At 31.7% G+C, this 27,355-nt stretch overlaps 1 protein-coding gene across 1 annotated transcript; it reads left to right on the top strand.

Annotated features, from left to right (window-relative positions):
- LOC135956208 (serine-rich adhesin for platelets-like) lies at positions 1-27,355 on the top strand. The gene is made up of 5 exons (XM_065506612.1): positions 1-699; positions 15,783-17,826; positions 17,933-19,325; positions 19,397-19,887; positions 25,587-27,355. The coding sequence occupies exons 2-5, from the start codon at positions 15,820-15,822 to the stop codon at positions 25,752-25,754; spliced, it is 4,059 nt and encodes a 1,352-aa protein (XP_065362684.1). The 5' UTR covers positions 1-699; positions 15,783-15,819; the 3' UTR covers positions 25,755-27,355.

The raw sequence follows: 27,355 nt of genomic DNA, 5'->3' as shown, positions 1-27,355 counted from the left end.
ATGCACACAATTGGCAATTCGAAACAATAGTGTTCGTGTGCTTTCGGATTTTTCTGAAAAAATTTCGTTTTCACGTCTCGCTTAAGAAAAACTACAATTTATTACATTTAACTTAATGTAAAATTACTAAGATCTATTGTAAAATGTAAATGCGACCAGAAACTATCAAAATACCTAAAAATCTAATGAAGTGAAAGTGTTTTAATGCCGAAAATTTCAAGTGAACAATTCAAGGAAAACATTTTTTCCCAAACGATGCCGCAGTAGTTATGTAGAGATTTGTTAGTGTGTGTGAGAGCTTGTGTATATGTGTGTTAAGAAACAGGAGAAATGAGAAACAACCAAATAATGAAGAACGTAATAATCAAGCATTATTAACCAGAAGAAGAACAACAAACACAAGCAAATAATAAAAAAAATTAAAAAAATACGAAGAAAAAAGTGTAAAGTGTGCTTGGAATACAATACAACAAAAGGAATATTTTTTATTTCTATTTGACAATATAGAATTAAATAAAATAATATTTAATAAATAACTTAACTGTTTAAAAAAAAAACTACTGGAAAAACATTTACTTAAAAACAAACAACAAATTTTGTATGTAAAACCGGTCATTTACGAAAACAACAAGATAACCATTAATTGAAAACAACAAAATTAAGAAGAAATTTGAGTGGTGGTCAACCGTATTAAAAAATGTAAGTTTTTCTAATTTAAAACATGATTTTCATAAAAAAAACAGAAAAAACACGTAGTCGTAAGAAAAAATGCGCGCGACCACTTTAGCCACATTGACGCAGGCTAAAATGGAGCGCGTTGCTTTGGTTTTCATGTTCAACCTCCTCTTGTTTTTTTATACAAGTTTTTTTTTTGTTTTTTATTATTTTCTCTGTTTTTAAGTGATCCACATTGACGCTTACTTTTTTTTTCTTAGTTTCTGATGTTATTTTATATATTTTTGGGGTTTTTCAGCCGCTGCTGCTTCCGCGTATAAGTGTGTTTATTTTTGTGTGTGCTTCTCGTGATATTTTCTAAATGTGTTTTTTGTGTTCTGTATATGGAGGCATGTGTCAGTGTATGTTTGTTTTTTTGCGAATATGTGTTTAGCTGCTCCATCTCCTGCAAATGCCGCGCGCGCCACATCATAGACATTCATTCGTTTGTTCGTTGTTTTGTGGTGCTCATTTCTACCTAAAACTCACTTTGGAACCAAATGATTTATTATTGGCAGTTTGTGTTTGCTCGCTTTTTGTGTGTTTTATTGTTAAACTCTTCCCGTTTTATTTGTTTGGATTTAGATAGTCTTCTTCGTGAAAAAAATATATTCCGGATTAATAAATAACATTTTTTTTTTTTGCAATTTCCCCCTTTTTTTACTTTACTTTTACAAGTAATTCATAATTGCCTTTTTTAGCTCATCCAGCACTTACGCTTGTGGTGTTGACTTGTGCCAATTTAAACCACATATTGGTCTTGTGGTGATTTCCATTTATTTGTGTCTGTAACTAGTGGTGTTGACCTTTTTTTTGGAGGTGTTTGAATGTTGCCAGATAGGAAAGTGATTGTATAGTATCTAGATTGCCGCATTTTTTATTGAGAGTTTTGGATATTTATGGAATATTTGCTGAAAGTTTGTTGTTTTATTTTTGTATTCGAGGTTTCGTATTTGAGGAATTGAAATAATTGATTTTTGTGAATAAATTCTGTGTAAAAACGTGGTAATCATTGTATTTATTTAGGATTCAAATGGTTTCGTACTTGAGAAATTGAAATAATTGATGTTTGAAAATTTTGTTCATATCTATGGACAGATTATTATTTTTATACAATTTTTTGATATTGTGATGCGAACTTTTTACGAACAAATCAAACCTGCTATTAAGAAAAATATTTTATGCGAAGCCTGTCTTTGTATGCCGATATCTCAACTACAACTTTTTGTATATTAATACTTACCATTGTTACGGTAATTTATGAAATAAAATACATTAAAAAAATCGTCAAAAATTTAAAATCCGGTATTGGGTCTAACCAAATGTTTTGATAATTTGGGATCCCATTCAAAGCTATTCCAAAAGCTTTCAAGCTAACAAATACATATCAAAGATATGATAAAATTCTTATTTCAGCTTCAGAGGCCCATAACTCCATAAAATATGGACCGGCGAAATTTTTTTATCAAAAACATCTTCCTACCTCCCATTTAAAGTTTTTTTTGGCACCCAAAATTGTTGATAAAATGTAGACGTTACTTTCCATCGCAGGACAATAACATAAATGAAGAGACAGTAATTTCATTCTACTTTTCATTCCTATAAGCACTGCGTATTGGGATGGTATTGCTATCAGTATATTGCATGGAGCTATCTTCTCATTTTGAAATCGTAGAAAATATCAATCTCACCGTCTTGCAGAAGATCTTACCCTGTTGAAAGTACCTCTGCAGAACTGCCGACAGTATCCTCATGTACACACAAATATTAACGACTCACCATCTTATTCTAAGTAGCCCGGCATTCATAAGCAAGTGGTACAAAAACGAAAATATCAAGGCAAGATTCATTGTTTTTTATAGTAGAAATCTCGTCAGCGTTATTGAAAACATTTTCATTTTAAAATTCCTTAATACTATCCCAATAATCCTTTTTGCTACAATTCAATTCGACTGGATGACTCCATACATCCGCAAGACCTAGTGAAGTAGGATTGCCTGAACAGTTGAATATGTGGAGCTAGTCATGAGGACCCTGAACGCATGTTGGGCATAAGTTGAGGACGGCACGGTCTATTTGGGACCAAAATGCATTAAGCCTGTTGCTCCGTCCTGATCTTAGATGTGTCAGAACGACTCTTGTTTTACGCGGCAAAATCTTCTAGGCTTCTGCTATTACTACTGGGAGACCTCCGCGGAATTGATGGCGTCTCTAGATGGTATAATTTAATTATTTTTTTTTTTTCAAAATATAATTGAAAATTTTTTGTATAAAAAAAAATATTTTCATTTTAAAAACTGAAAAAATACCTTTTTGTTGTTTTCCTTGTAACTACATTTTTTATTACAACATAATTAATTTAAGCTTTGAGTTTTGATTTTGAAAAAGCACATATTTGTGTTCATATTTTGAAGTTTTTTTTGAGATTTTTTGCTAGAAAAATTACAAACTGTTGTTTAAAAAAACAAATCTATGTTGAAATTACGACACCTTAATCCCTGTGGTATTTTCCATAATATGTGTGTATTGTTGTGATTGTTCAAAAGTTTCCAAAGTTCGCAAGGTTTAACAATGGTTGTGTGATTACCTTTCTTTATTAATCCTTAATTATTAAATTCGTTGTTTCAGATCGTGATCGATTGTATGATAATAATACTAAAAAATGTAATATAAATTTGCTAATATAATGTTATAAATACATTCCTCAAACAACTTAAAACTCTGACTAACAATAAGTTACCTAGTGATGTTAGAGCAGATAAGAAAAACAAATAAGATCAAGAACAATACCAATACCAATAGTTAGTAATCAAAAGCTTTATAAAACTATTTAAAAAAATAAACAAAAACAATGGCAACAAACGACATGGTATCAGGCACAGCAAGCAGTGTTTAACAATAATTTATGGCGCGAAAAAAAATGATAAAGTTTGTACATAAATACGCATACAATACATATGTATGGTATTTTTTAATGCTATTATTAAATAATTTTCTAAAGAAGGTGTAAAACTATTAGAATTGATGATTTTTTTAATTTTAAAAATTTGTTTTAAACCGGATGTTTTTGAACCATTTTGACTTTGATGAAGAAACGAATTCTTTTAACAAAAAATGTTAGTGTAATAAAAATAAAAGAAAGAAAGCTTTAACTAATTTAAACACGTATTGCTGCTTAAAATGTAAAATAAAATGAAATCTTATTCAAATAAATGAAAAATCTTATTTATACCCTTCACCTTTATAAAACAGTTCATTGTATTAATTTAATATAAGCAAATAATGGGTCACATCCTTACACATTTTTTTTTGCAGTTTTGAAGGATTTTATCTATAGGTTTTAAAAAAAGTGTGAACTTTTTTGAAATTTTAATTTAGAATAAGGAGTGAGATCGAAAAAATCTTAACATACATAAATGTTAATAAAAAAAAGAAACCACTAAACTTACAGTTTTGATTTTTTTATTTGATTGAAATTATTATTACAACTTATTAAAAAATATTATTTTTATAGTTCTAATCAATACTGATGAATTTATGAACCTTTTCCCGAAACCCTTCCATTAAGGTTTTTATAGTACTACGACACTTTTGGACACCTTTTTGTGCTCTTCAATTCTCTTTTAACGAGAGCCCAATATCTCTCCACTGGCCATAGCTAAAGGCAGTTTAGAGGATTTGCCTCTCTTGATACAAATACCACATTATTGTTCTTGTACCACTCAAGACCTTGCTTACCATAGTGACAGGATGCCAAATCAAGACAAAAATAAGTGGCCACATTAAGAAGTCTTATGAATTCCTTTTGTAACAAATGTTATGAGCCCTTTGTAACAAATGTTTGGCTTCTTTTGCCGCAACTGCATATTGCTTGCTAGAACTTTTTGGTAACATTTTCTGCTTTTGCGTCCTAAACTTTTCTACAACATCAGCTGATTTTGGGTTTTGTTGAAAATATTTAATAATTTTAGTACGCACTTTTTTCTCATCACTGGTTTCATTCAGATTAACAACAAATGAACATAATTGACATTAAACATAATAACTGAAATACTTTTCAAAGGTAACTTGATCAAAAAAAATCAAATAATACTTGGGTTAAAAGTTTTAAGGAAAAACATCTTTTAAGGCTTTTTCGATCTCTCTCCTTATATCAGGATTACTAAGTCATTAGCATATGGGCAATTCCATTTTTGACATTGACATTTGTACGCCTATAGAGTGGAAAAGATTTTGCAAAAATAAGAGTATCTGAAAAATAATTTGGTCTTTATGTTCCATTCAGAGGGTACTATATTTGAAAATAATAAAAAGTTCTTTCGAAATATTGTTGTCCAAAATATTGAATAAATAAGTGAATAGAAAATATACATTCGGTTTCAATAAACAATTTGACAATATCAAAAAAACAATCAGAGTCAAATTCATTTCATACTAAAAGCCTAGTTTTCGCCGCAATTTTAGCCTAAAACATTAAAAAATTAAATATTATCAGTTTAAACTATTATTTTTGTCTTTAAAATGTTGTAATATGATCTAAATACTTTCACATAGTAACATCATCTTGAAAAAAAGTTTCTAGGGTTTTTGTGTTTTCAGTCGTGATAGCGATTCTCGTGGAATTGCCCATATACAATATGGATATCTAATGATATATTTCGAAGACCTCTGCAAAGATGTATATAAACAGGGCAACCAAAAATATGCTCTAAAAAAAGTGTTTTATGCGCATAAAATATGCACTTATAAACGAAAAATATGCTCTTAAAATATAAAAAAATATGCACTTAAAAATAGTTGGTTACTGTTTGACTACAACGTTTTATTAAAAAAATATATAAGAAGTAAATAAAATATTGAGCTGATTAATTAAAATTGTTTATTATAGGATTAAATTTCGATTGTACTGTCTTTTGCACTACATGAAACTAGTTTGCTTCAATTATTTTTATTATATTTAGCAATAAATTACTGTCTGTTTTCTTAAGTTTTAAATGTTCAAACTAAATCTTTGTTTTAGATTTCCGTAGAGTTGATTTGTCTTATCTTTTAAACTGCATTATACTTCAAACTTTGTTTTTGTAAGTAGTGGCATAATATTTTACTTGCTCAATCCATGTGCCCCATGTTCCGGATAAATTTCTCGAAATATTTCTATTCTACATAAAGCTTTAAAAATCACTTTTATATCATTTGAATATGCTTCAAAAACTCTATGAAGAACGTGTGTAAGTTGATGGTAAAAATTGCAATCGATTTTTTTTTTTTAATTCGGCTTCCAAAATTTTAATTAATTATAAAAAAGCCTTACAATAGTGGAATGATTTTAATAATTGTGTGAGACTAAGCTCATTTACATAAGTCAACGAAAATTTATTTAAGATAAGTCGATTATGGATACTCTCATTTTTTCTTTAAGTAGCTCTCATTTTTTGTTATCATTGTACATTAACAAAATAGTAAAATAAAGAAATAAAAAATTAAAATACAAACAATAAAATTGTATTAAGAAAACAAACAAATGAAAAAAAAGAAAATATGCAACAAAAATATGCAGTTATGAGGCTAATATGCAAAAATATGCTATAAAACGCAAAATATGCTAAAATATGCAGTAAAGAGCAAAATATGCAAAAATATGCACTAACAAATCGATGCCAAAATTCTTAAAATTGTCTGAAACGGATAAATAACTAACTCATATGTTTATACGACGCACAGCACAAAAAATATGATATTGAATATTTTTGGTTGCCCTGTATATAAATAACAACGTACTATTTTTCAATCCGAATTTTTTTTTCACCAATAATTAGGTTGAATAATTGTAGTTGAAGGCGATTTCGCCAATTTTTTTCACCATCAATTTTTTTCAATCTTTATCTTTGGTGAAGGGTATATAAGATTACTCACTGCCAAATATAGCTCCCATACTTGCTGTTATTAACATATTGTTTCCTCGTCAGAGAAATACTTAAATTAGTTATAACAGAGTTGGTAATCTCTATTAATACTCTGATTGTTCTGGAGGAGTTTGATCTAATTATGATGGCTTAAATAAACCTATTTTTAATATTTTTAGGGTACTACCAATTTAAGAGTACTTTCGCTAGGAAGTCATATGATAAAAAGATTCAATAAATTTACAGAATTGAACTATTCTGTGATTTGATTCCAAAGTAGTCAAATTATAAATGAGTGATTCATTTGTTATTCAAATAAGTTTAAAATTTAACATGATATCTGCCATAGCTAACAATATTGACTAATTTATAATTTTAGTCACACAATTTAATTCCTCACTAAATAATTTATCATTCCTACTAGAAATTGAATCCTGTCTGCACTTTAACTTTTTTTAAATACGTGGGAAATTAAAAATTGTTAAATTGTGATTAAATGTATTTTCATTAAATTTTTTTTAAGATGCTATAAACAATTTCTTTAAAATTCTTGACATATTTCATACATATGTATGTATATAAGTACATAAAAAAATATATGTATGTACATTTGTATATATTGGCGAAATGTGTATGTACTTAAAACCACATTAAAAGAAACCCAAATAGTCGTCCATATTATAGCATGTGTGTAACAGAAGAGAACTTAAAACAAATAAACAAAAATACAGTTTAAAACAACATTGATTTTTTGTAGTTGTAGTTTTCTGTGTCACTAAGGATGCCGGCATTTTTTGCATTCTGTTTCTTTCCTTTTTTTTTTTTGTTGTCCTGCACATTCCTTTTTTACAATGTTGTTCTTGTAGAGGCTTTATTTTAATTGTGTGAATGCTTATACATACATACATAAAATAAAATGTGTTGGGAATGGACGTCGTTCTATATACAAACAACAACGACAAAATAAAATTGAAAAAAAAACCACCACCACGAACCACACGAATCATAGTAACACCATTACCATCATCACCAACCAATACCCGCCACAAGACACAATACACCATCAACAATAACTGAGAGTTACACATATCAGTTTATGGATTTCATAGCTTCCAAGCAAATAAGAGTATTGTGTATGTGTTTGTCTGTGGTGCATGAGAGGAGCATTGTACAGACATCCATCCATATATCCATCCATCCATTCATTCGTTCACATGATGATGAGGAGCAAAGAGATGTCTGAGAAAAGGGTTAAACGTTTTATTATTTTATCTCATTGTAATCTTGTGTGTTATACAATTTAATTTAAACTTGATTGGCAAAGTTTTAAAGAGAAATTCATTAGGTTAAACAAATGATGGATGGATGGAGGCTTGGATTGGATGTGTGTCTGGATTTCAAAGAGTGCGTGTATGTTTGAAATATTTATATAGAATCATAATTTCTTTAAATTCTGTCTATTTTAACAGGAATTTGATTTAAAGAAAATTTAGTTTAAAACTTTAGTATAATTTCCTTTAAAAAAGTCTTTTTAAAATAATATTGTTTTTTTTTCTTCTGTAATTGTCAGAATTTCTTAATCGTTTCCCACTTTGACAAAAACTATTATTGTAATTATTTTAATATAGAGAGCTTTGAATATATGCTCGTCACAAATTATACAGATATGAATCAGCTGGTTTCAATAGAAAAATAACAAAAGAAAATGTCAAAATGGCTGTGTTTTGAAAATAGGGACAAATATATTTCTCACTAGTTGCCTATTGAAAATTGTATTTTTTCTCTCGCTCTGCAAATCACAATCATTGGAAACTTTTTTGTCAACTGTCATTTGTTTCATATCTGTAATAATCTATGCTTTTCGCTATACATGGAACTTCAATTGGGTTATAAAATTGTAAACATCTGAATACCATCTCGCAAAGATTGGGATTTTAGCAATAAAAAAATATTTGTTTTTTATTTAAAATTAAAGATTTATCAAAAGTTAGTCTTAAAATATTGGGTTTGCAGTAAAAATCATTTAAATATAAATTTTCTCCATTATTTGGAGATGGGTTACCAGTGCACCACTCACTTCTGGAGAGGTAATATAGTTAAAAGATTAATACAAGATCGTATGCAATAGGCCTATATTTCCCGCACGGCCATATGTTCTCGATATTAAGCATCCAGATGCATTAAAATTTATTATTTGTAGTAATTCTAATGATGAATTATAAGTCACTTCCCAGTCTTATAGAATCGAAATTTCGTTTAAAATTTTGGTTATTGTTCTCATGAAATATTTATTATAAGTTTCATTAAAAATCTGTTCAAAAATACAAAATATTTTGAAGTTAATGAAAATTTAAAAAGATTCACTAAATTTCCTTGTTATATTGCTGGCAAATGATATCTGATTTTACACAGGTTTTTAGCTTCTTTACAAAGCCTCTACAAGCGAATGGTCGTAATAAAAATATACCAAATTCTCCCGCAAATCTTTCGTATTAAGCAAAATGCTGTCAAACTACAAATAAAATACAGAAAAACCTTGATAATCCGGACGAACATCAGCTTTCATTACATTGTGTACTCTATAATCCGAATTGATTGCATCTTTATAACTTTATAATCCGGATTACATATGTACAAAATTATTTATCCGTCCTGATCATCTTCCAAAATTTAAATAATACATAAATATAATATATCATCAGAATTGAGATCTTTTGCATGAAAAAACCATAATTTTTCGTAAATAAGAACAGAGTGCTAGGCTTTATAGAACAAATTGGCTCAAATACAAGAACTACATCGGTACAAATCCAAATATACAGAGTGGAGGAGAGATAAACAAATGTGTAATGACTTCAAGTCATTAATTACTTCGGTACTGGATCATTCAAAGCTCCGAATCTCTTTAGAACCAAAAGCGCATAGCTTTATTTATATACTGACAGCCGTATTTATAACCAAAATTTAGCATGGATTTAACATACAAGTTATTTATAATGTATTTCTTATCCACTCGCTAAACGCATGTTAACGAACGATCAAAGACTTGCTAAGTCTTTAATCAACAGCTGTTTTGTGTCAAAGTAAATTTGTAAATAATCATATTATAAAAGTTTTGTGTGGGAAAAAATTAAATTAAATTATTTAAAAATGATGCAAACTCTTGACCAATTAGACAATTTAGAGTTCTTAAGAGGTGAAACCCAACGTCCTGGCCCCAATTTGCGGATCTTTTTACAATTTTTGTTTCTTATTTTTCCATATTTTGTACTTCTTGAAACATTTCAAAATTTGAGGGAAACAAGTTAAATATAAATGTCAAGAAATACATCAGAGTTGATTTTTTTCATTTTTTTTAAATAGTTGGCAATACATCACACTTTTCAGAGTTGATTTTCATATAAATTATTGACAGACAAAAGTGCATTATAAATAAAGTCTTTGCTAACTTTCTGCTAAGCTTAATCGGTCTGCTAGTTAACAGATCGTTGTGAGCGATGTATACACAGTGGCTAATTTTTCGTTATAGATACGGCCGTCACGGCCTCAAAAATATAAACTTCGAAATAGAGGCTCTAGAAAACAAAAAAGAGTCCATTGTTTGGAGGACGATAAGATATCATTTCTGAGACAATATTGTGAAATTTGTTATATTTATTTGATAAAAATTTCAATCTGATAATTTCTTTCTCTAAAAAAATGTGTAAAAACCTAATTACCGACCTATTTCAGTATAATTACGATTCCGAATACAAATATTTAATACAACTAAAAACTGAATTTCACAACAAATGAGTTACACAGTTAATTTTACAGTAAATAGAATGAGTTAAGGCTTGTTGCTTCCAAAGGTCCGAAAGAATTAATTCTTAATTAAATTATCAAAATCAATATATTAATCATTAAAGCATAAAGCACGAATTAATTCGTTATCTTAATTCATTTGTAAACCAAACGTATTGACTTTATATCCTTAAGTATTCATTCTTTTTAAAATTAATTCGTTAGTAAGTCATTCAAGTTCTCTTTTATTCAAAAGAATTATAAAATAGCATAATTCAAAACTAATTACAAATAGGCTTAAGTTAATATTTTTTAATTCTTTTTGTAAATGATTAAGAACAAAATAAAAACAGATTGATTAAAGAAAAAATATTTTAATTCAATTTGTATTAGATTTGTTTAATGAATTCTGGTATGAATTAATACAACAATGAATGAATAATATTTAAATAAAAACCTTTTACTGCAGCTAAAGAACTAGATGTTGGGAATGGATTTATGAAATAAATGGCTGGCATTTTTTATTTCCGTATTAAGATTTTTGTGATTTAAAAGCTCAAATTGAATATAAAAAAATCGAAGCTCTGGTTGCTTAAAAGTTTACTAGATTAGCACATTGGGAAACTCTGTTATTCAAAATAGACTTTTGTTATATTTGGCAGTGTTTTTTCTTACATTTTTTTTTAAGAAAACATTATGACGTTGGAGGAAGTGTCTAATATAATAGTGCGCCTCTTATTACAATAGAAATAAAACAAATCACAGAATATAAGAAAAGTAAAGAGAAAAAAGTTTAAATAAAAACAACAGCAAAATCATAAACAAAAGTTCGTTGAACGTGCACTACACTACTCAAAAAATGTATAAAGCAGAGGAGGCATGGCATGACAAGGCGGCAGCAGTACGTACACATTAGAGTATCCAAAACCGAAAACCGTTCAAACGGTTATTTCATTAAATTCCACCGGTTTCGGGTTTCTTTAACTTTTTGGTTTTTTAACAAACCGTTTTTTAAAGATGGTTTTTACTTACGTTTATTTGAACATAAATTTTAAAAACTTTGAACTCTTTTTTTTTTAAATATAGACTTATTTTATAGAAAATTGTAGCATTTTACAATATTTGTTAAAATATATAAAATAATTGCCGATGTTAGACTCTTAAATATCCAAAAATATTAAATTTACGTTGATATAGTGTACAATTCTTGAAATAGGATGGCGAAACGATTAAATTTTAAAATTAGTATTTAAAGGTAAATTGCCTTTTAAGCAAAAATGTCCTAAAATAATACTACTCTGTATGGTATGTTTATTGTGTTATCGTAACCAAGAGTCGGTTAAGCCGAGCCGCTGAGTCGTGAAATATTATGACAATATGATATTATGAATTGACCAATTATGAAGATTGGATTTGATTACAAGGGGTGTGTACTGTTAAATACACTTCCACTCGGAGATCCATTGTGATACCTTTCAGGAAAAGATCTAGTTAGATGAAAAGAAAGAAGATGAAAATTAAATGAAATCCAAGACTGAAGGATAGAAAATAAATATAGTCGGTTTTCTTTAAATACACTTTTTCGTTTAAACCGGAAACCGGTTTTTTTAATTTGCCGGGTTTTTTTGAACACTCTAGTACACAGCAAACAAACTGACAAGCAGGCAGGCAGGCATTTAGTACAGAAGATACATTGTATCCAAAAAGTATTTTTGCCAGTGCGAGTGTAAGTAAGTGAGTGAAGAGTAGTGAAGTGTTGGAAATATATTTTTGAACACAATACACAATTCTATATGAAGTTTGGCAATAAAGCTAAACAGGCAGGCAGTTTTCAAAAGTCCAACACAAACACATGTACCGTATCTAACACACTCTAACAATTTATTTATTTCAAAGAGTTCTTGCTAATAATAATGCTGTTGTTGTTATTGTTGTCATCATTAACAACACTGGCGTTGATTTAGTTATTGTAGTTGTTATTGTTGATTTTATTGGCACTAATCGTTGTTAAAATAAATCGTTTTTAATTTACATGTTTTTATGTACGTCATCATTTGAGGAATTACTTCACACCCAGTGAATGAACTAACACAAATTTGTGTGTTTTCCTAGTAGCAGATAGAGATACTAAATGAGAGTTTATAATATAAGAGAGAGATTAGAGAGTAAAATTGCAAATAGAAACATAAAACAAATAATTTATAACACTATTTAGCAATGGAGGTATGTTTATGGCTGTCTGTCTGGTATATACCCATCTAAATACAGGTAAATATTTTGTTGTTGTTGTGGTTATTTGAACTATTTTTCACATTTCTTCGTGATTTTTTTTCTTCAACTTTTTCTCTCTAATGGCCATGTGTGTGTACAGTAAATAGATAGATAGATGCCTACTTTTGACAAATATTACCAGATGGTTTTGGAAAGTGTATTTTTACTGTGAAATACCTGTGATTTATTTCTACCTAATTCTTAAAATTTACCTGTTTTAGAAGAAGCTAATTTCATTTTAATAATTGACTAACTTTAAGGCGAACACAAATTACAAATTACTTAGATTTACAATTAAATATTTCCTGGAACAATAAAATATTTCTGAATTCTAGAAATTTGTTTTAAAATGGAAAGTCAACATTTGCCAACAATTGGCAACCTTTTAACTCAAAGCCTAATTCATATATTTGCCAAATGAAAGTAAATTAAACATTTTATGCCAATGGTTTATAATCTACGGCTGGAGCGATTTGGCTGATTTTTTTTTTTATTTTTTTTTCAGGAGATGTTTTGTAAAGAAAAAAAATTAAAAAATTCCGGTTAAAACTCGGAATTTTTTTTTGAGTCCAGTCAACTTTAATAAAAATCTCCCTAAAGTATGCAGTACAAATTTAGATATTTTATTTGCAAATAAATAATAACAGGCAGGTGTATGTGGGTTGGAGAAACTTGAAGAACTAACATTAGTAAATGGGTCAACTAGTTTTATATAATTTTCAGTATAAATTTTAAATTATCTGGAAAATTTCTCCAAATATTCAATTAATAAGTCACAATCCAAAAAAGTCGTTGTTTTATTTACTTATATTAACAGGAAAATAAGAACATCATTAAATTCTAAAAATAAAAGAAAATTTTTTTTATCCAAACATTTTTTGGAACCGAAAAAATAGTTTTTCACTCATACTTTTTTTACAAACAATTTATTTCACCAAAAAAATGTTAAGTTCGATACTTTTTGAATGAAGATTGTTGATGACGCCCTTGGCAGGGTAGAAAATGCATTCCAATTTGCCAATTGTCTAAAATTTTTAGTATTCAGTGATATTCTTTGAATTATTACAAATAAATTATAATAAATATGAACTTAAGCCTAATTAAAATTTATTTTCAAATTATACACAGCTTTTTAGATAAAAAATCATTTTATTTTTCAACATAGCCACCTTTGTGCTCTATACACTTTGTCCATTGTTTCTCCAATTGATTTATACCTTCCAAAAAATATGATTTGTGTGGGTCATGTAAATAGGTATTTGTTTGTGAGATAATTTCATTGTTAGAGTCAAATCTAATTCCGCCAAGCCATTTCTTCTGGTTTGGAAACAAGAAATAATCACTCGGGCTTAAATCCGGAGAATAGGGCGGATGAGAGAGCAATTCGTAGCCTAATTCATGGATTTTTGCAATGGAAATGTACCCTTGCATTGTCCTGGTGAAAAAGAACTTTTTTCTTTGCCAGATGCGGTCGTTTTTTTCAAATCCTTATTAAATCCACCCAATAAGTTGTTTTATGGTTTTGAAGGCTGACAAACCCGCCTTTGCCTTCTTTGGCGCCGATTCACCCCGAGAAACCTAATGTTTTGTCTCTAGTGTGTTGTGGTGAATCCACGTTTTGTTCACGAAACGGCGCAAAAACTCGTCCATATTGCGGTTGAACAGCGACAAACACTCATGCGAAGTTGTCACACAAAAACTTTTGTAGTCGATTGTGAGCAAATGCGGCTTTCTCATACCCAAGTGATCATTTAAAATTGAAACCACTGAGCCATGTGCTTCCACAATCTCTCGCACTTTCAATCTCCGATCGGCATCGTGAATTTTTCAGTTGTTTCGGGTGTAAAGATCTCAACTGGGCGTGCAGAACTTTTGGCAACTTCCGTGCTTTTACGGCCACATGTTAATGCCTTTCAGACTGGATAGTTAATCAACATTTTTATACATTTTAAATTCTGATTTTTGAAGATGATTTCCAAATTAAACATGAATTACCACAAATTGTAAAAACGAGCAAACTATTAGTCAATTCACGAGGTCTTTTATCATGTCATATTGTCATAATGTCCTAATATTTCACAATGGTTTTTATTGCTTTTCAAAAAAATGTCCTAAAATAATACTACTCTGTATGCTATGATTATTATGTTATCGTAACCAACCAGCAGAGACCTCCGTCAAATGCCTAATATTCGTTTAATACGAGCCGCCGAGTCGTGATATATTAGGACATTATAACAATATGACTGATAAGAGACCTTGTGAATTGACCATATGCATGTATGTACTTCATTTGCTACAAATCATGTACATGCATAAATAATTGTCTATGCAACACTGTTTTGAGTGTTCTCTTATTGTGTTTTAGCTAATGACTTATAAAATAAAATGACGTTTGTAGGGATCTATCACTAGCTCAGCTGATTTGTTGTATACCAAAAATAACAGGTAGAATTTGTTAGATAAACATCTCTTTCCGAACCAATGTTGCTTTCGGCAATTACCATATTCATTTCAAAAATTAGAATAACAAAACATTTAGAACTTAGCACAACAACGGCAGAATTTGTTGATATTTTGGTAAATAATTTTTATAAAAATATAAACAATTGTGAAAAATAATCTCCTGATACCTCTTAAAACTTTGTGGAAATACTTGGGTATGTTTTGCTAGTATATTTTAAACGTAGTACTAAACTGTTTGCAAGTATTTCAATTTACTAACAATTTGAAAATATGGCAACTACATGTTGCCAACCAACATTATCATTTATTTAATATCAGGCACAGAAAGAAAACATATCAAATTGAACTAGTTTTTCACCAACAAAAAAATAAATAAAAATTCTATGTATGAGAGTGATTTTCATTGTGTTGTTGGGCTTATACATACGTACGTATACGTAAACATTGTTTTTATTATTATTTTGTTTTTGTTTACTGTAAACCTTGGCCTATAACTTGCAACCTGGTTTATGCCATCACATACAAACACTAACAGAATGAATCACACTTAAAGTACGTAACAAAATATGATGTTAACTTAACGATGGGTTTAATAGCACAAAAAAACAAATCTTAATACCTTGTTTTTCTTGATTTTTTTTCCAGTTTTTCATAACGAGCACAAATTAAATTGAATGACAAAATGAGTTACAATCAAAAACCACCTGGTTCGAGTGGCAGTGGCATGGGCGCAGGAGGCCCACCCAATGGTCCCAACAATATTCCACAGGTAGCAAAAACATTTGCTGGCATACAGCAGCAAATGCAGAATTTAGTACATGGTCAAAATGCCATACCACAGACAGCACAGGCCGATATAAATGCGTTTCTACAGCAACAAAGGATACAGAACATGTTGAAGCAACAACAGCAATTCTTGCAGTTTCAACATCAAATGCAACAACAGCAGCAGCAACAGCAGCACCAACAGCAACAACATCAACATCATAATATTGCGGGCGGCGGAGGTGTAGGCCCTGCTCCAGTGGCTGGTGTACCCGGTGTGACAGGTGTTGCTGGTCCGGGCGGTAGTGGTGCTGGTGGTAGTGGAGAACCATTGGCCTTAACTCGTACAGCGGGAGCAGCAGATCTATTGAATAAAACGTACCAACAGCAGGCCAATGGTAATCCGGCAGCAAATCCCACATTCAATCAACTGCAACAAACTTTGCAGGCGTTACCCACAAACTTTGTACAGCAATTGCAAGTATTCCAATACCAGATGCAGGCCAAACAAATGCAGCAGCAACAGCATGCTGGCGGTCAGGGTCAACATGGGCAACAGCAGCCGGTACAGGGTGTACCGCCTCCGCCCCCTACCACAACTGCAATGACCCACCAGCAGCAGCAACAACAACAGCAACAGCAAAAGCAACAGAATCAACATCAACAACAGCAACAGCAGAATGCCCTATCACGTTACCTTACAGCAGCTGTGGCTCAAGCGGCAGTGGTGAGTGGCAACAAAATGAGTTCTGCTACTCCCCCACCACCGCCGCCTTTGACAAATCAAATGAAGCCCCCAAATCTGCCACCGAATACCCAAATAACTCCCGTGACAGCGGCAAATGTTGGCGGCGGTGGCAATTTATCAGCCGGTCCACATCCCAAAATGTCTACCGGCAATGCAAATACAGGCTCGGGCTCTAAGCATCCCGGCCCCCCACCATCCATATCATTAACGCCCTCGAAACCGGCGACATCAGGGCCAAGTGTTGCACACCAGCAAAACAAATTCACACCACCCACAAACAGTGGTGGCGCCAAAGGGGCTCACATGGCTCATTCGACTGGTCATTCGCAAAATTTACCAAAATCAACACACGGTGCTACACATACAGCTACTAGCAATACCACGACTAGTCCCGCTAAGGCTGGTGGTACGAATACTGATGCAACGGTGGCAGCATTGAAATCACCTCAATCTACACCAGTACAATTGACAAAACAAATGCCTCCAACGGCCACTACAGCTGCAATGGGCAATAAAACTTTGGCTAGTGCAACAACTGCAACAACAGGAGCTACTTCAACAATGGTTTCACCACTTAAATCCACAACAACAGCAACCACAATACCAACAACTGCTCTAACACCTAGTGCTTTAAATACATTTACCACAATTCCGGCAGTTGGGCCCATCACCACCTCCACCATCACCACACAAGCAGCCAATGCTGCTGTCACAAAACCAACTGGTGCTGTTAAACCAGCTATAGATGAAATGAGCGCCACAAAATTACCCCCAAAAAGTTTCAATGCTGAAAAAGAGCCTGTCAAAACACCTTTAAATGACATCAATAAGCCATCTATAGATTCTAGAGCAGCTTCTGCAACTGACAGCACTAAACATGAAGCAGAAAAACCGAATGAAAAGAAGTTAGATGCTGCGGCCACAACTGCAGCAGTAATTAACAAACCGGCTGTACCAGCATTGGAGATAAAAGATGCCGTAGAGAAGGCCAGTAATGATTTAAAATCAAATTCAGCCAACACTACTACTTCTACCACTGTAGCGGCGGTTGCACCCAAACCCGTAGAATTAAAAGTAACAGAAGAAAAACTAGAAACTTCTACCAAATCAAATAAAACGGATGTCAATGAAAACGAAAAGAAATTAGCAGCAGATATTAAGAAAGCTGCAGAAAAGGTAACACATTATTTCTTATTAAGATACATGTCTTTTATTAAATATAATTTATAAAAAGACAATTTTATTCATCACAATTTTTTCTAACTAAAAACCTATTTTTCAGGCTAAATCCCTTACTGTCGAAGAAAAGGCCAGTACGCCTGCTATACCAACTGGAGTCCAAGAAAATCCTAAAACAACGGAAGCACCTAAAACCGATGACAAAAAGGTAACAGATGATTTAAAACAAATAAAAAATTCGCAGGATGTCAAGAAAGTCGAGAATAAAGAAAAACTACCAGAAAAGGAGAAAGATAAGACAATTAAAATAACCAAATCATCAACTAAGCTTGAAGAAGTGGAAAGTGTTCCCTCAAAAGATGTACAAAAAGCTGATACAGAAACGGACAAGTCAAACACTGCCGTAGAAACAAAAATACCCAAAACAGCCACAACACAAATTATTGCTGTCAAACCAACGGAAAAGGACGATGCTAATGTAAAGAATTCCCTGGAAGTAAACAGTAAAAATGAAATAGCGGAAAATGTGCCACCCAAAATTCAAGAGAAGCAACCAATTGCAGCTGTTTCAGTGGAAAAACAATCTACAAAAGCGCTTACAGATAGCAAACCAGCAGAAAATATTAAAGATACAGCTCCCAAGGAGAAAGAAGAACCCATAAAATCGATTAAATCGATAGAAAAGGCTGAAAACACAACTACTGTAAAATCCACAGCCACACCACCACCACCAGCAGCAGAACCAAACAAAACAACTGCAAAGGAATGTTTTACGGATTCATTAGAAAGTATACAGGAAGAAACTACAACAGCAGCGGCGACACCTGCCAAAAAAGTGGGTCGCCTAGCCAAAGCAGTTAAAAGTAAAACCGCTGTTACGGCCCCAACTGTGGAGAGTAAAATCCCAGAATCACAGGAAGATAAACCAGCAGCGACAAGTGCACGTGTCAAACGGAAACTCAAGAGTGAGAATTCTGTTGCTTCTGATTCAGCTCCATCAACACCCAAGGATGATGATTTGGACCGGAAATCAAAACGCCACCGTCTTAAGACAATACTCTACCAAAGTCCTCTGCCCGAATTGGCATACATAACCAAACTGTCGGCCAGTGAGGCTTCCAACTCTCCCAAGCCCATGTCGAATGAGGATCGTTTGATTGTGTTTTATAAAAACGAATATATGGCGGTACGCAATGCTGAGGGTACTTTCTATCTGTGCCAAACAATGCAAAATGTTTATCGCACCTCACCGCGCATAAGCATTCGTTGGCTGTCGGAAGATGCTAAAGACAGCAGCGTGTTTATACCCGATTTCTATGATCACACAGATATCGAGTGTGTGCTTACAACCGTTGAGCTAAAACGTATCGATAAGGGTCACTTGCGATTGCCAAAAGCCGAGAGAAGTCGCATTGAAAGCATACTCAAGAAGGCTATTGATGTGGAAAAGGGTTTGGTACCAAGACCAGAGCTAACCGAGGAAAATCCCGATGGTCGTAAGTTTCATTAGAATTTTCACTATCATTACTCTGTATTAATCATTATTTCGTTCTTCCTTCTATCACAGTTGATATATCCCTGTTCAAAGATGAATCTCAAATTGAAAAGAAATCCTCCTTAGGGGAGGGCAGCGAAAGTCAAACACCTTCAACGGCAGCTGGTAGAAAATCTAGAAGAGGTAACACCGCTGCTGCCTCAGCCCGAAAATCAAATGCAGCTGCTGCTACGCCTTCGACGTCAGCTGGCAACAAACGTAAACGTGCGGCCAGTTCAGCTGCCTCACCATCGTCAAGTTCTCGCAAATCCCTGGCCAAAAAACGAAAAACATTGATTAAGCGCAAAAAGAAGGCGGACGACAGCGACGATGATGACGATGAGGAAACTTCAGATGATTCGGAATCAGATGCTGAATACAAACCCACACAAAAACGAGCATCGCTTAATACGAGTAGCGCATCAAAATCAGCGCCTCGTGCCCAAAGATCACCTTTAGCTAAAGCTAGGGCTGCATCGCCGATAACACCAACCACATCTAGATCTAAAAATGTACCTCAAAAAGTAAGTGTGCATAAGTAATGTTGTTGTTTGTTGTTGATTTCGTAATTGTTTGCTATTATTGATTGCAACTTGAAAGAGTTGGATTTGAGTTAATTGCAATTGTTTGTGGAGTTTTCCTGATTGCAATAAATAATGTATTTGAAGAAAAGTTTCCATGGAAACTATTCCAAATATTTAATTAATAGGCCAAAATCCCAACAAATTCTTATGCAATTTTTATTTTTTAGTATTTCTTTACTTTTATTTACTTATATTTACTTATGTTAAGAAACAAAAAAAGAACATAATTAATTAAATTCTGAAAATAGAAAACAAACTAAAATATATATTATTATGGCATTGTTTCATTTTTACAAACATTTGCTGGCCCTTTTAGTGACTCCCTTGTTATAACCTCAATGAGTGTTAAGGGTATGAAGTCAAGGTTTAACAAGTGAACCTTTCCGCTTGAACTTAACCATACGGTGCACTTCGTCTGACTTGAAAGAGTTGCAAGGATCAAACAACTCTTCATACATTGAAGATATATTCACGAGCATCTTGCTTAAGAGCTCTAAACCCCGCTAGTCAATCAGCAAAGCTTAGGACAAATATCAAAAGAACAACGTCAGATATCAAATGATCTCTGACTTCAAAAACCTCCAGCCGATATAGTTTTTGTTGTTGTAGCAGCAGTGGTTGCTGAGTTGACAGCCCATGGCCGAGTGAACTCGGGTTAGTCCGGTGCGTAGAACCGGCTGTCGCGGGAATGTAGCCGATATAGTCAAGTTTGTGGTTTTACGCCCTCGACCAAGAGACAAGTCCAACAAGCAATATGTCTCGAACACCACCACTCCAATATATTTCTTAAGCATTTCGTTGTCCGATGTTTGCCACTAGCCCGAACATTAGCGATTTAACCAACGATCTTCTACCCACAGCCACTGCGTGCTCCCCTAAGGGACCTCACCAACTGTATTTAATTTGTTTAAATAAATTATTGAGATACATATGGTCAATTCATGTCATATTGTCATAATGTCCTAATATTTCACAATGGTTTGAAATGCCTTTCAAGCTGAAAATGTCGTAACCAACCAGCAGAGACCTGCGCCGAACGCCTAAGAGTCGGTTAACTCTTTGTGGTTGGGTGGTCAGTTTACTAACCACATTTTTATCATAGTTATTTTCAATGCCAACCGCGGTGGTTAGTAATCTAACCACTTCACTCCACAAAAAACCTTGGAATGGGGTGGTTTTTTCATAAACTAACATTGATTGAAGTAAAAATGCAATTGTATTGATTTTAAACTTATACACAAAAAAACGTGTCTGAAAGAGTTAAGCCGAGCCGCCGATTCGTGAAATATTAGGGCATTATGACAATATGATTGATAGGAGACCTTGCGAATTGACCAATAGTAAAATAACTCTATTAACAGGTAGTATTTCAGAGGATTCAGTATTTGAAGAAACAAATTGTTCACTAACGGATTAAGAAAATCATTATGACTTACAGGCTTTTCACACATTTTGTTCGGAATAGTTTCAAATCAGTAGTTTTTATTCTAATCGATTAAGTTTTAGGTTCTTTAGATTCCGTGAAATTTGTTAATTCCAAAAACATTTAATAAATTTATATATTATTTTAATTTAACAATTTTTTGGACAAAATTAGTAATACAGATATATTTCTTAAATTATCCGGGTCATTGGAATAATGTTTTTGTCTAATAGGAACCACTCGTGCTAATGATTTTCCAATTAATAATAAACAATATACGAGGGCGGGACAATAAGTCTGAGACTTTTTGAATGTAACACGGGTTTTACGATAAAAAAACATTGTAGTTTTTGAACTTAGTCTCCTTTGAGCTCTATACACTTTGTCCAACGTTTCTTAAATTTCTTGTATCCCTCTAAAAAAAATAGGTTTTGTCGAGGTCATCAAAATAGGTATTTTTTTGTGAGATAATTTCATTGATGTAGTAAAATCTCATTCCGCCGAGCCATTTCTTCAGGTTTGGAAACGAGAAATAGTCACTCGGAGCTAAATTCGGAGAATAGGGCGGATGAGGGAGCAATTCGTAGCCTAATTCATGGATTTTTGCCATGGAAACTGCACAAGTGTGCGCTCTTGCATTTGTGGTCGATTGTGAAAGCTTTCTCATACCCAAGTGATCATTCAAAATTGAAACCACTGGGCCATGTCAGATGCCTATGGCGACCACAAATGTACATATGGTTATTTTTTCAATTGTTTCGGGTGTAGAGATCTCAACTGGGCGTCCAGAGCGTTCGACATCTTCCGTACTTGTACGGCCACAACGAAATTGATGGTGCAGTATTTATCAAGCTCATAGTTAGGGGTAGTGCACTAAATGTTGATTGAAATCAGCATTGCACTATCACTCACTAAAATTGCAAACAATTTAGTTTGCACTATTTTTTATCAGCTTTAGTGATAGTGCTTATTTCTTAACTAGCACTAAAAAAAATAGTGATAGTGATAATTTTTTAAGTATCACTAAACGAAGATTTAGTGCAAAAATCTGCACTACAATTAATTAGTGCAAAATTTTAACCTGCAATCAAAAAAAGGCTGCATTAAACATACTATCACTAAATTTTCAAAAATGAGTATTCATGAAAATTTTAAATATTTTTTGTTATTTTTAATGAAATATTAGTCTTAAGTTTTAAATTAGTGTACAGGAATAAACTTAAAACCATTTTGAACTTAAAAATTTAGTGCACAATTTGAAGTTGCACTCAAATTAGTGCATTCAAAAAAGTTACAATAAACTGATGATTGCATTTTTTTAAATCAACTAATTTAATTTTGAGTGCAAAATTGTTTAACTCACTATCACTAATGTATAGTGAGGCAGGCTGCTAATTTTCAACTCTGCACTAAATATGAACAAAATGATTGCACTAATTTTGCACTATCACTAAGTATTAGTGCAAACTGCAAAATTAGTGCACTACCCCCATCTATGATCAAGCTTAACCTTGGTTTAAGTGATGTCATTTTTTTCCATTTTCTGCTAAGGTCACGTGGTAGTCTGCTATCAATGGCAGTCAAACACAAACTAAATGACGCAGTTTGCTCAAATTTTAACAGCAGTCAACTGACAGGAGCAGTTTTGGCCTTTCAGTTAAGAGGCGGAAAATTCAAAAAGCTACGGACTTATTGTCCCGCCCTAGTAGATTTAATTTATAATATATTTTACTCAAACAACTTTAGTTGTCCGACTTTTTTTTATACCCTTCACCTTCGTGAGAAATTCCGTTTGTAATTTCCACAATATAATTTTGCGATCCTATAAAGTATATATATTCTGGATACTTATAGATAGCGGAGTCGAAGCACCCAAATAACTTACAGACACTATTCATACATCAATATCTTCGGAATTCTTCCAGCTCGGTTGCTATTTTAAATCGAGAAAATCGGTATACAAATGGCAGAGATATGAGGAAAAAACAAGGACAACCTCGATTTTTGACCTATTTTTGACCTATATCTGGATTACTAAGTCATTAATATAGACAATATGGATATCTAATGATAGATATTTCAAAGACCTTTGCAACGACGCACGGTGGCTCATATCTCAATTTCATCGGATAAAAGTCCAACTTTTTGTTAACTCCGATTTCAAAAATTTTAATGCCTTTCAATAGTATATATAATAGTGCGTGGCATGCTGTTAAAGTCAAATATTTTATGTCATTTTATAAAAATGTGATTTTTGTAAATTTGATCAGAAGTAAATTATCATTACTCGCAAACTATTATAGATAATTGGATGATTTTTCTTTTGTTATGTTGGTAGGATAATAGTCTTTAAGAGCTGATATGATTTGTCATTGTACCGTTTATACCTGATGTGTTATTAATTTTTTTTCTCAGGTACTATATTTTAGCCAAATTTGAATCTCAGTGGAGTAAAAGTGCTTACGGTCAAAAGGGGTTAAACAAATTTTACAACCAGGAGAAAGTCCAAAGTGTCCTCTTTAAGCCTATATATACTTGTTGACCTGTCTTGACCTGTTTGTTGAACACTTTTTTCATTTGAATGAAATTACTCCCAAAATTTTTTTTCTATTTTTAATTTATTTGTTCATATGACTGGCGCAAAGTACAAGTCGCAATTTTGAAGATATTGCGATAAAATTTGGTACGTAAATTTTTTTCGGCCCGAGGACGAAGTCTATTGAAAATTACTGAAATCGGTCCACTATTTCACCTAGCACCCATACAAATGTTCTCCCGAAGTTATACTTTATCGGTCGTAAATGGTTAATTTATATATGTATCTACACAAATTTTGCTCCAAATAAGTTTTATATACATATACTGAATTAATGTCACCTAATTTTATGATGATCGGTCCATTATTAGTCATAGCTCCCATATAAGATCCGCTTCCGAAAATCACTTTAACGAGCATAAATCTCTTAAAAATGTTGGTATAAACACAAAATTCAATAGAAATAACTTCCATATAGACATAAATCACACGACCTAATTTCATGGCGATAGGTCCATAATTAGTCATAGCTCCCATATAAGACCCGCTTCCGAAAATCATTCACGAAAATAAATTATAGTGTAGGATATTATATAGTTGAGCTTGGCCGAACATACTTCCTTACTTGTTTTTATCTGCTGATAACTTTTTTAATAAGTATAGCTGATTCAAAAAACAAAAAATTTGCATTTTCATACTAAATGCTATAAAAAATTAAAAGTTCAACTTTAAACTTAAATTGCGCAACAACTGCTGAACCGATTTTAATGAAATTAAAACTGGAGAAAGAAGTTATCTGTCCAACAAAAAAAATCTAAAATATCTATATCGGTTCAAAAGTTACAGAGTTTTGGCCGATGAAAAACGAAAATGAGCCACTGTGCGACGTATGTATATAAGTTGAACCTACAATGAGTCAAACTCGAAAAAATATTTTTTAACCCGAATTTTTTTTTCACCAAAGTTTTTTCGCTAAATATAAGATTCGGCACAGCCGAATATAGCTCTCTTACTTGTTTTTATTAATTTATCATTCAATTTAAATTCTTACATATTGATTTCATTATTAATTGTTAATTTTCCCTAAAGAAGCTACGCAAAGCAGTAGCGAAATATTAGTAACAAAAAACCAATATTATTTTATATTTTTATTTTATAAAATTTATTATATACAAATTTGTGGATCGTGAGAATGTACATAAAGCACAAGTGGTCTTCCAAATTTGATTATATTATCAAATAAAATCATATTTCGATACATTTATATATTATTAATTTTGTATTTTTTATTCATTCCGTGACTACCTCGATTTAACCAATATTTCACTAAATTTTTCATTCGCCAAAATTTTGTTTCACTAAAAATTGTTTTTTTCCAAATTATTTTTTTCACCAATAAATATTTTTTCACGTTTTTTTAAATATTTTCCACCATTAATTTTTTACAAGAACAATTTGTTCAATTCTTTTTCAATATTTTTCTTAAAGTATACTTTGGTGAGGGTATATAATAGATTCGGCACAGCCGAACATAGCACTATTACTCGTTTTTAAACAGATTTTCTATATTAAAGATTTTACTAAAACGTTTTTTTTAATTTTTTTAAAAAAGCTAATAATACAAAAATCTCTGTATTTTTACATACTTTATTAATATGTTTCATTTATCCCCATTTCCAGACCACACCTACACCGTCTACATCAAAAGCTTCACGGGGCGAAAGAGCTGCCAAAAGGAAATCACTAACAGATGCAGGCTCATCCGAAGAAGCTTCAACACCGGTCAAAAAGCCAACGAAAACCTCAAATAACAAAAGTAAAGGTACTTTAAAAAAGCCCAAACATTAACAAAACGCGTTTAATTAAAACGTTTGTAGCATCTGGTAAAAAATACGAACGAGGCTACTCCTGTAAAAAAAGTCGTCCCTCATTGATAATAGTAGTAGTTGTAGTGTAGATGTAGTGGTGGTAGTTAAACTTCAGACATCACAACATCAACGTTAAAATAAAAAAAAAACGCCCACATCATTCTTAAAAATAAAACCCCGAAATAATTCTGTCTCTGCTACAAAAATTGTCTTTTCCAAACCGTCGGAATGGCGGTAAACTTGTAGTTTTGATGATGATGGTGCTCTACCGAAAAACGCTCATAACCGAAGTCGCAAATAAAATTATACGAAATGAGGTATTCATCATCAAAGTACATACGTGTAATGCTGACATTTAAAACAAAAAAGGTAAACTTTTTATTTTCTAGATATTAAGTTTCAGCATTATTTTGAATAATTTCGTTTCAATAGGTTTTCTTTTCTATATATTCTTTATACATATATAAAGCGAAATTTATATAATTTTCTATCTTTTTTTTTTTTTGTAAAACAACCCAAACAAACCATTTCAATTAAAGTGTTAAGTAATTATTTTTCAATAATATACAACAAACACTTACTCTTAAGAACTAACAATGCATAATAAGTAATATAAATTTGTCTTTATTTTCTATTATTTTTTGTTTAAATACTTTTATATATTTTTTTTTATAATAATAACTGAATTAAAAAATACTGTGTAATATTTCTCATAATATTTAAGTTAAGTTGAACAAAAGTTGTCGTCGCTCTTCTCCCCTAAAATTATTGATACGTTTCGGAGCGTATGTTTATTATATAAATATGTTTTTTTATTATTATGATTATTAATTGGCATAATTTTTTACCAATTTATTATACAAAATCAATACATATACATAAATACATATTAATGTATTATTAATAATTTTCTAGTTTTAAGTTGAACATTTTATTTTCTTTTTCATTTGTTGTGCATTTAATGTGCGATGATTTATTCGTTTTGTAAAACATCATTAATGTCTAATTGAGAATATAGATTTTTTTTATTTAGAATTTTTGTATTGTTTCATTGTCTGATAAATTTTTTTAGTAATGTATTAATACAAATGACCTTTACTGTTAATAATAAAAAAGAAGAAATTTGCAAATAATTTTGTTTTGAAGTTGTTTAGAGATAGATATAGATTTTATCCAGTTGCTTTAAGAAATGTTTGTAATATTTATAGAAATAGAGAGAGAGTGAGAGAAAAGGGGATTTTTGTTATCTTTATGAGTTAGTTATTTTTTGTTTGCTTTACAAAATTTTGTATTTAAAAAATATTTGTTTAAAAAAATTCATTCCATAACTTGTGTTGAAGTCTATTCTCAAGTAAATGTTTTTTGTTTTAGTATTTTGGTATCAGAAAAGTTTTATAAATTCTCTAACATTTGTAAAATAATACATAGTAGTGTCATATTTAGGGTATGTTTTTGGTTTTCTTTCACTTGTGCGGTCTCATCCCTGATCGAAGGAAAATAGATTTTTATTGAAGTTTTTTTTTTACAAAATAGTGTGAAAGCTTTTGGGGGAAACATATTTTTGAAAAAAAAAGTTCCTTA

This window comes from Calliphora vicina, chromosome 4 (genome assembly GCF_958450345.1).
Source record: "Calliphora vicina chromosome 4, idCalVici1.1, whole genome shotgun sequence".
Classification (NCBI taxonomy): Eukaryota; Metazoa; Arthropoda; class Insecta; order Diptera; family Calliphoridae; genus Calliphora; species Calliphora vicina.
The sequence above is the reverse complement of the archived record's forward strand: the minus strand, read 5'-3'. Positions and strand labels throughout refer to the sequence as shown.

What these genes read in the sequence shown, in the direction of transcription:
- LOC135956208 (XM_065506612.1), top strand. Translation starts at nt 15,820, where the DNA reads ATGAGTTACAATCAAAAACCACCTGGTTCGAGTGGCAGTGGCATGGGC. An exon ending in CGAGGAAAATCCCGATGGTC is followed by an intron (nt 19,326 to 19,396) that starts GTAAGTTTCATT and finishes CTTCTATCACAG; the next exon opens with TTGATATATCCCTGTTCAAA. An exon ending in CTAAAAATGTACCTCAAAAA is followed by an intron (nt 19,888 to 25,586) that starts GTAAGTGTGCAT and finishes CCCCATTTCCAG; the next exon opens with ACCACACCTACACCGTCTAC.